This window comes from Phytophthora infestans, genomic scaffold, assembly GCF_000142945.1.
Source record: "Phytophthora infestans T30-4 supercont1.22 genomic scaffold, whole genome shotgun sequence".
In the NCBI taxonomy this organism is placed as follows: Eukaryota; Oomycota; class Peronosporomycetes; order Peronosporales; family Peronosporaceae; genus Phytophthora; species Phytophthora infestans.
Genome location: NW_003303737.1, coordinates 847,187 through 856,640, shown reverse-complemented (window position 1 = coordinate 856,640; position 9,454 = coordinate 847,187). Strand labels below are relative to the sequence as shown.

The window sequence follows — 9,454 nt, the reverse complement described above, 5'->3', positions numbered from 1 at the left end:
AAACGACTCGACCATTTCGCCTATATCATCTTACTCGCCTCGCTGGATGCTCACAGCCCAATTAATGATCTTACTGAAGGTCAGATTGAAGGGATTGGTTTACACAGACGGGGAATGAAAAATTCTATCGGAACCACGAAGGTCCTGACCAGCCAGTGCAAGTATTCGAAAGATCGAAATGTCCTGGAGGACATATAAATTGCTGTGCAGCAGTCAACACCTACACTTAGAGCTACAATGTCGTGATTAGAAGCCTTCCGCTTTAGCCTTCGAGATGGTCGCCTTGCTTTGTTATCGACCGGAATCCGAACCTTGGTGGTTCCCACTCGCAATTTGCGAGTCGTATTTGAAGCTACAGGCTTCGAGATACATACTAGAAGACGCAGACGTCAAATGGGCCGCAACAAAGACTAAGTCTGCTAGTGTTAGACTTCTGATCGACAACAACAAAACTTTCGTGTATTAATGTGTCTTTATGTAATAGCTATTTTAATATAATAGGGTCATAAGCTGAATGGAACAACGTCGGTCCAGTAACTTTGGATCAGTTATGTGTAATGATTAGAATTCTTGACGCGAGGGCAGCTTTCCGTGACGTGGGGTTTAGATTGAGAAGGTGGATTGGTTAGCGTCAAGCGTTGTACCTCCATTTGATGATACTGTGTGGGCTACGAAGGTACATTATCTCACACAAAATCGAACTCTGCTTTGCACAAAAGAGCTAACTTAACGTAATTGTTTATTCGTAGGACGAACACAAACGCAGTGTTGAGGATCTCAACTTGGGATACACCTTTGCGAAAGGGGGGAAGCTTAGAGGCATATTAATGCTTCAATAGCGTGAAATACTGTGGCTGACAGCAACTTGCGTTGCCGCCGCCTTGTGACCCTACGGTAACGCTATTGGAGTGTCAGCAATATTAACCCCACTTTTCTGGGATTCGTTTCGCAGACAACAAAGATAAGGTTTCATCATCCGTTGGGGTTTTTAAGAATTTGAAGGATCATGGCATCGGATGTATTAGCTGTAATGATGCCCACTGGGTTGCTTCCATGTCGACTCCAGCAGCAGAATTGCCAGCGTGTTCGATTCCATGCATGAACAACAAAGGTACGGGAAGCTCAAGCCGACTATCAATTTAATAGTGCCTCCCCCCCCCCTCCCAGCTCAAGCGTGGTGCAGATTTAACTTTTCAGCAAATTAACTGGTGCAAACAGAGGGGGGGAATTGTGTGGTGTCTAGTGTGTCGTGACTCTCGAGTTGCTGTTGTTGGGACAAGGCTGGCTCGTGCTGCCGTTTTTGCGGCTACTATATCTATCGATGTACATCGAGTTAGCTAGAAGTACATATAGTGCTGATGAAGAAAGTGATACACATAAGTGCAACTACACTTCTGTGAATGACACTGCTTTGAGAGCTAAGCTGAGATCAAAGTACGCTATAATAAGACCGTGGATTAAACTAAGCCTGTGGGTGCACGGAACCACGTCTTAGCTGAGACACCGCGAGTTAAAGCAAAACCGCGGCTTAAACTGAGATTATTGTGAGTTGCGGCTCGACCACGGGCTACATATAAACCACGGCTTCAACCGAGACCGCAAATTGGTTGGAAAGCATCGAGTGGTGGTAGCAATCAATGGTGGTACGGCGGTCTTCAACGCGGAGAAGCCCAACAACATGCTGACTGTGTGTGGGGGGGGGCTATATATGCAGGAATGCGGGGGTCGTGTTCATGGCAATGTTGGCTGAGAGCGAACCTGCAGCTGCACTGGGCGTGCAGAGCGGGTCGTGCTGGCACTTCTACCGCAGGCTTGACCATCTTAACTACGATACAATAGTTAAGGACCTGGTTTCAGGTATTACGTTGACAGATGAGGCTCGTGTGAGCCGCCTGGGCTGCGCTCAGGGCAAACAGACCAAGCGTCGACAACCACGAAAGGACACGGGAAAGAGCTTGCCTATAGATGTCATTGGTGGGATCATCTGCTCCGACTTGAAGTGGCCGATGGCTTCACGCGACAGACTCCGAACTTCATGCCTAATCATCTTTATCGATTATTGAACCAGCTATTGTTGAGTCTTCCTGGCAAATAGCAAGCACGTGGTGGCAATGAAAGTCAAGCACGGGTCTTTTTTGATAGGCCCTTTAGCTGCCGTATCCAAGTGCTACGAGCCGGCTGTGGAAGAGACTACAAGACCCTTGATCAGCTTCTCAAGGAAACTGGGATTGGGCGGCAAGTAAGCAAGCCGCGAAATCAGGCGAGCAGCGGCAAGGACGAGCGCAGGCGCCGCACCGGGATGTACATGGTATTTGCCTGTTGCCTACCGCTCCGTTTCTGGGGGATGCTGCAGAATACGTGGCATATTCATTGAGCAGGAGTCCTAACCTCGCGATCCCGAGGGGTAAGTCGCCGTTGCAGAATCTAACCAAGGTCGCTCCGCACTTGGGCGACATAGTGGTTTTTGGGATACCTTGTACGGTGCTCGTTGACGCCAAGATTAAGTATTTGGCCCGCGAGGCAAGCCGGGCATGATTGTGGGCAAGAGCGACGAAACCAAGGGCAAGGGAAGTACAGCTTAAATTATACTGCAGACTACATGTAGATGCGTTGCTTTAATCTGGGAGGACAGTTGATTTTCTGTGTGTTGTTTAGAAAAAAGGTGAAATACTACTAGAAATACAAATATTTATGCATTTAAGAAAAAATAGACAAATATTTGTTGGGACCGACAAGCAATAAAAGAATGACCCAAAGTGCAGCCGAGAGAAACGACGACTGCTACATGCGCATGCGAAAAAAAGAAGCCACGAGCTGTTGCAAAATGTACAACCAGGACAAGTGGGTTCAAGCGAAAGCGACACGAATCGCTATTGGGCTACTTGCTGAGCGTATTCTAGATAAGGCGGCATTGGCGAGTGACGAGCTATAGATATTTTGATCCTGTGATAATTATACGAAGGATCCAAAGCTTGTACTAGCCTATTACCACTGTAGCAGATGTCATCCCGGTTCGTTTGTTGTCAATAATGAGCCGCTTCTCGCATTAAGTGATCACACTTCCTAGCAACATTTACGCAACATATATCATGGAACATATGCTTAATATGTTGAATCCCTAGGGTCAGTCTGTGGACTATCGACCCAGGTAACAATCGCGCAATTAAACGGCACACCGGCAATATAATAAAATTGGTGAGGCTGTCCAGGTGCCCCTCAGTAAAAAGAATATTATTTAGCATATTTGAAGTAAATCCTATTAAAATAAAACCAACATGACTCTTTAAAAACATTAGAATACCCAACGTTCAGAAACAAATAATTTCGTGCAAGAAAGACAGATTTTATTGCAATTAAAATGAATAAACCTTGTTTTTTGTAATCTGGATTGTATTTGGTTTTCAAAGAGGTTAATTATAACAATTCCAGTCCGCCTATGAACAGCTACTGTGCATTCTCCTTTGTACATGTAGGGCATGGCGCATTAATGCATCAGAAATAAGTTTCTCGTAAAGTGAATAATAGTAATAGTACCTAGCTTTCCGGTATGCGTATTCGAAAGTGGTCTAATCGACTATTAATACTGTTGAAGACAGTATTATTACAAAACAATTGTTTTTATAAATATGTTGGGGACTAAGAAAAAGGGAGTGGCACCTCCGTGATCCCAAAGTGCATACCTCTAAGCTTAGCTTGGCTATTTATGGGTGATTAAGACAAGATCAACCAGCTGTTCCTCTGTCACTGCTACGCGAGCTGATGGGAAAAGCTTTCAGTTCCTCCAACGTCGTAGCTGCTGGTTTCGACACGTCAAAGCTTCGCAGTGCACCAAGCAGGAAGAAGATCCAACGAATGGATACCCAGTCGGTCATTGTGTCGACAATGAAAACTAATCAAATCCTGCCAGTAGCGACTCTGACGACGCAAGAGGAGAAAACAAGCGAGAAAAAATATCAGTTTGTAACCCTCACTTTTGGCGAAGCTTTTGGGGCCCTAGGAACTCCGATGCTTGTTACGCTTGTGGCGTGCATCTCGTGGACGAACTGCTTGATCTGCGTGACGCTACTTCCTAATCAAGCTGCCAACTGGTTAATGGGTACTACTGGCTACGACAACGGTCAGTTCTGGCTAATGATCGATACGGACCCTGTAATGACCAAGATTGGCGCAGCAGGTCTTGCGTTTGTAAGCGCTTGCTACCTGTACGTCGTCATAAAGATGCTGCGTTGGCAAAAGACTGTGCTTCATCTTCAGCAGGCCAGTCAGAGGCATGAAGAACAACGACGTGCGGACTCTGCTGTAGATTCGTGGATGCGTGCTGCAAGTCTTCGCTGTAAGACTCAATACGTGGAATTCACCTCCTTTCGTGGGAACAAACGGAAGTTTTGGGTACGACCGGCACGTTTACAGGTCGAGTAGTACTGATACTAATTGCTCTTATGGTACAGAATGTGTGCTTGAAGATCTTCAATTTGAGCATGCAGATGACAGTGCTGCTCGAGTTGCTGGAAACTGGGAACCCGGTAGCTCTTGTGTACGGCTACACAGCTTTTATCTCGCTGGGCTCGTTGGCCGGAGCACTCAAGATACTGATCGGCAAGTTCTCTGCTATGGGGGAAGTCGTCGCCGGTTGTCCGTGAGTTCTGATACATGTGAGATGAGGATTGCTTAGCTGCTGATATGCTAACGTCTCTACGTTCATGCTCGGCAGCTTCGACCTGTTCGCTGCAATAGTTTTTCCTTGTCTAGTACTCGTGTACTGCTTCTACAATTTCCAATTTGACGACGCCGTCTTCGCGACATATCTGGAAATTCTCCCCGTCGGCAGCTTTGAGCGCTCCGCTGCAGTCTTCGCTGACCCCTCCGAGATGGCACTTTTCCGCTTGGCGTTTGACTCGCTTCGAATCAAGTCCACTCTCGATTTGGTTCTAAGAGTTGGCATCAACCTTTCGTTTTGTTATCGGCTGAAGCGCATTGGAGATGTCCTTGTTGCAGCACATGTACGGCGGGCACAGGCTTTGCGAGCGAAGAGAACGACACGACACAGACAGCAGAGACCGGTCCCCAGAGTGGTCGCAGTCTTCTTCATCGCATTCAGTGTCGTGGTCTGGATGGTCACTAACCAAGTCATCGCAGACTCACACGCACACTGCTCTCATTACCCGCAGTGTGTTGTCTACGCCTACCGCTGGAAACAGGGCGGGGTGTGTCCGTGTCGAATTCTGATTGACGTGGATCGGGCACCAAGAACGTACGACGAGTGGACCAATCCAGTCGACGTGTACAGCACCGTTCAGGCACTGGCGACTGCAGGAGAATTGCGGTCACTTCAGCTGATTAATCGCCAACTGCTCGAATTGCCGGAAGAACTTCGAGCCTGCCGCCAACTTTCGTCCTTGTGAGTTCTACCACATCTATGAGAATCATGTACTAACCAGGAATCGCTTGTGGTCGCTGGTAGGGAACTCATTTATACCGGTATTCAGAAGATTCCGTCGTGGACCAAGGAGTTCAAGTACCTTCAAACTCTGTGAGTGTTGAATTCGAGTTGTACAGTACCAAACATTCTTCTGACATTGTTACGTTACTGTCAGCCATTTGGAAGGGAAAGTGGGCAGTCAAAATCTCCTTTTACTGCCCGACGACCTTTTCAATGATATGCCGTGGCTATCCACAATTCACATTGGGATTCATCCAGAGCTTTCGCGTATTCCGTCTCTCAGTGGTGTTCCGAATCTCCAGAGTGTGACTCTAGCCTGGTTACTCGAGCTACGAACCCTCCCGAGTTTTGATCACGTTTCTCGGCTGCAGAGTCTCGTCTTGGGGCTGCTGCCTCACCTCGAACAGATACCAGACATGGCACCGCTGAAAGCTCTCTCGGACTTTACACTTTCGCTCCCAATCCAACTCTGCTGCAATGGATTTCGTGGGAAGTGCGACTTAACTGACGACTTCTGCGTCCAAAACTCTCGCTCGGGTATCCCAGCGGCGTCTTGCTTCAAGGGTGAACCTTTTCTTGGTAATGCTGGTACCCAAGAAGCGTTCACTCGATTCGATGCCAGCATCTGCCAGAAAATGTCTTCCGACTTGCTGGTTGTACCAGGTGGGCCTACTAAGCAAACGATCGAAATATGCGACAGCAAACCATTCGCCCAGTGTGAGGGTCCTGACGGAGGAGTTGGCATCTGTTACAATACTCGTATGCAGGTGCTGTCATGCTATGGGGACGAAAACTACATTAAGCTACGTCGGTATCAGATTCAGAAAGATATTGGGCAAAAATGTGATTCCGTCCTGGAAGGATGGCTGGGCTGCAGAGACTGAAAGAACGGCAAACGAATTATTGCTGAAAAGTAGTGTAGCGCGCCCCTCATCATGTAAAGAATACGAGGTGGCTGCCTACCTTTGCTAAGAAGTAAGGGATAATTAAGTATGGTCAGATCTATGTTGTACATGTAGGTTCCACAGAAGTCAATGTTCTGAAGTCGCAGTTCGATTCGTTTTTTTTTTACCTAGGATTGTCAGAAGAAATACACGCAGCAGATTTTTCACAAACTCTTAAGATTCATGTCTGAATTGTCGGGTTTTAGCGACACAATTAATACCTACCGGTACATGTTGCTCATGGGGTGGACTTCTTTTACTTGGTGTCGGAATATCCTGCAGACAGTTCAGTGCCCATAGCGTTGAGCACTTGCCAGAGTTTCGTGTGTGTGTTGTCAGAGTGTCGATGGCAAGAGCACACGATGGGGAGGAGACGGGCCACGGCGGAAGAAATATCCATCGCCCCAAGAGGACATGAGCTGGAGCCCCGAGTCGAGTCAGGGGCTGCTGCGGCTGCGCTTCCAGACGCTGCGGACGTTTTTCGACGAAGCCGAGACAGTGGCGGATGTGCATGAGGCCTGGGGGTCGTGGCCGTTAAACTGAATGACATGGAGGAGGTGGAGATGGAGGTGGATGCTGTTAAGTGCAGCGACCATCTCAAGAGATTGCGTCAGCAGTGGCAGGAGGACCGCACTACACAGCTACACGCGATGATGTCCGAGTGCTTCAGTAAGAAGCCGATACAGTCAGTTTATGGGAGAAACTAAGGAGCGGAGCGCCCAAACATAAATGGAGCACCATATGCAGATTGCAAGATGTGCTTCAAGATCTTATGACTTCTTCAGAGGATATTTTTAAAAGAAGAACTTCACTTAATCTACAAATGCATAAAGCCTCCTTCCATCGGCTTGTTCAGAATAATAAATTAGCAGAAGACGACAGCATTAGTGCGGATATCGCGTTTTTGCCTCCGCGTAGTTGGGGTTACGCAGGCTTGAATTAATAGTTTGGCAAATCTGTAAAAAAATAAAAAAAATAAAAATAATACCACCGGGAGGAATCGAGCCCCCTTCATCCCTTTCGGGTCTTTTCCATTAAGCTACGGTGGTGCGCTGGAAAGATAAAAGGGTAGTTAGCAGATTAATTAATACACGAATTGTATAGAACAGCTTACCTTTAATTGTCTGACGGGGAATTAACGGCATGCCGCGACAACCCTCTTAGGACATTAGCCCCCGCTCAATTTGCCCTTCGGCAGTCAATCAGACAATGGGCGCGATACCTTGTTCTCAACTCTATCTCAACAATATTCGTGAAAAGATTCTTCTTCATCAAGATCAATCTTTTCAAGAATATTTCAGCCTGATTGATGAAGATCGACTTTAATTGACCATGATTGCCTCTACGTCAGTGCATATGGTGCTCCATTTATGTTTGGGCGCTCCTTAGTTGGGCGCTCCTTAGTTTCTCCCGAGGTTTATCAGTGAAACGGAGGAGACGGTCGTGCAAGAGACAAGTTATAAAGAATCCCCAAAGAGGAAGAAGAAGGCAACGCAACAAAATGAAGTGACGTCACCATCAACTGATGCAAGGGGCTCCGTAGCGGAGCGGAGTCCGCTGTCTCCTGAACCAGCTTTAGTACCAAATGTATCTCCAGCTCCGACTATCTGTCAAAACGAAGTCCCAGAGCTACCATTGCAGCCAATTTCCGTCTCTCCGCAGCCTGCTGAGCAGGAAACGCCGTCCGTTCGTAAAGATGAAGTCCAAGCTGTTGACGTGAAAGAGTTCCCCCAACAGGATAGATCATGCGTGCTCTTTAGAAGCGGTCCGAGCAACTTGGTAGATTGGCACAATCTCACAGACAACTTGCCGATGTAACGCATAAACTCTTGGAGGCTCTGCTCGATCGGCAGGACAAAATGTAACAACAAAATACAGGTAGAGGCAACAACAAGCTGCCCCTCTATATAAGATTTCAAATTTCCGTGGGGGGCATCCTTTTTCAATTATACTGAAGTAGGGGCCACAACCCAAGTCAAACGAGGCTTGTAGTTTGATAGTTTGATACAAAGCTAAGGTCACCACCAGTCTAACCTTCAAACAACTGCGGGGGTCACTCCAACAGTGTCCCGTACCCGGGAACGGAGGGGTCATTCCAGGAGCTCTGCCTCCCGTCGGGATGACCCGAGACCCTGGAATCACTCCTCGCCCCGCCGTCCCGTCAGGGTGGTTCCCGTTGAACTCAACCTCGCACGTACCCTTGACCGAGCCCGTTAGGGTGGTACTATAAGGGGACCCCTGAACGCCGGAGTCTTGGCGTCGGGGACCAAAAGCACCTCGCGACATCAAGCCCTTTCCCAGAGGCTCTCCGTTGTCCCACGAAGGACGACAACAAACGAAGTGAATCCTTCCTTTTTTTATGTAGTGTAGTGTATGTAAGGTCGAGAAGGTGTTAGGCCTCTCTTCCGGTTAGCTCTCAGTCTTATATTTCCCTCCTTCTACTCAAGAGGAAGCCAAGCCAATCAACAAACTTTTATTTTCAACTCTCTAGTGTTCCTATCTACCGTTCCTGCAGCCACTGAACAAGACCGTACTCCCTGAACAGCCGCGGACTACCCGACCCTTGAAGGAAGAGGAGGTATACGACATCTGGTGGAGAAGCAGGGTAGTCTGCTAGCTGGAGAAGGTCTTGCTCCAAGTGAAGTCTCGCGGAGAACGTCAGAAGGCTGGACAAGATGTCGGCTACTAACAACAGAGAAGATGAGAGCGCCACTGTCCGGGAAGAAGAAGGCCCGACCGAGAGTCTGCCTTCGAGAATGCGACCCAGTCTGTCGACTATGCAAGGCCTCCAAAACGTGCAGAATATCATAGACCAAGCGGCTAACCGACTTGGGGGGAACAACTCTAGTACTGGTGTCGAGCCCCCCCCGGACGCTTTGGGCTCCGGGGTCCCTGCGACCTTCACTTCGGAAGAGTTGGACTCGATGCTGACCCTGAACGGCGGAGGCGGCCGAGGTACGGTGCAAGGCTGGCTTAACTCCCTCACCTGGGTGAGATCTATGGCCCCTCCTGAAATCGCCGCCCCTACTAAAAGATAACTGGTGGAAACGCTCTTGTGGGACTCCCCCGA

At 48.2% G+C, this 9,454-nt stretch overlaps 1 protein-coding gene across 1 annotated transcript; it reads left to right on the top strand.

Moving 5' to 3' along the window:
• Positions 1-4,092: 4,092 nt before the first annotated feature.
• On the top strand, positions 4,093-6,324 carry PITG_11633 (uncharacterized protein; the record flags this gene model as incomplete). The annotated part of the gene is made up of 6 exons (XM_002901129.1): positions 4,093-4,389; positions 4,449-4,636; positions 4,712-4,988; positions 5,055-5,398; positions 5,462-5,530; positions 5,595-6,324. The coding sequence occupies 6 exons, from the start codon at positions 4,093-4,095 to the stop codon at positions 6,322-6,324; spliced, it is 1,905 nt and encodes a 634-aa protein (XP_002901175.1).
• Between the last annotated feature and the right edge of the window lie 3,130 nt (positions 6,325-9,454).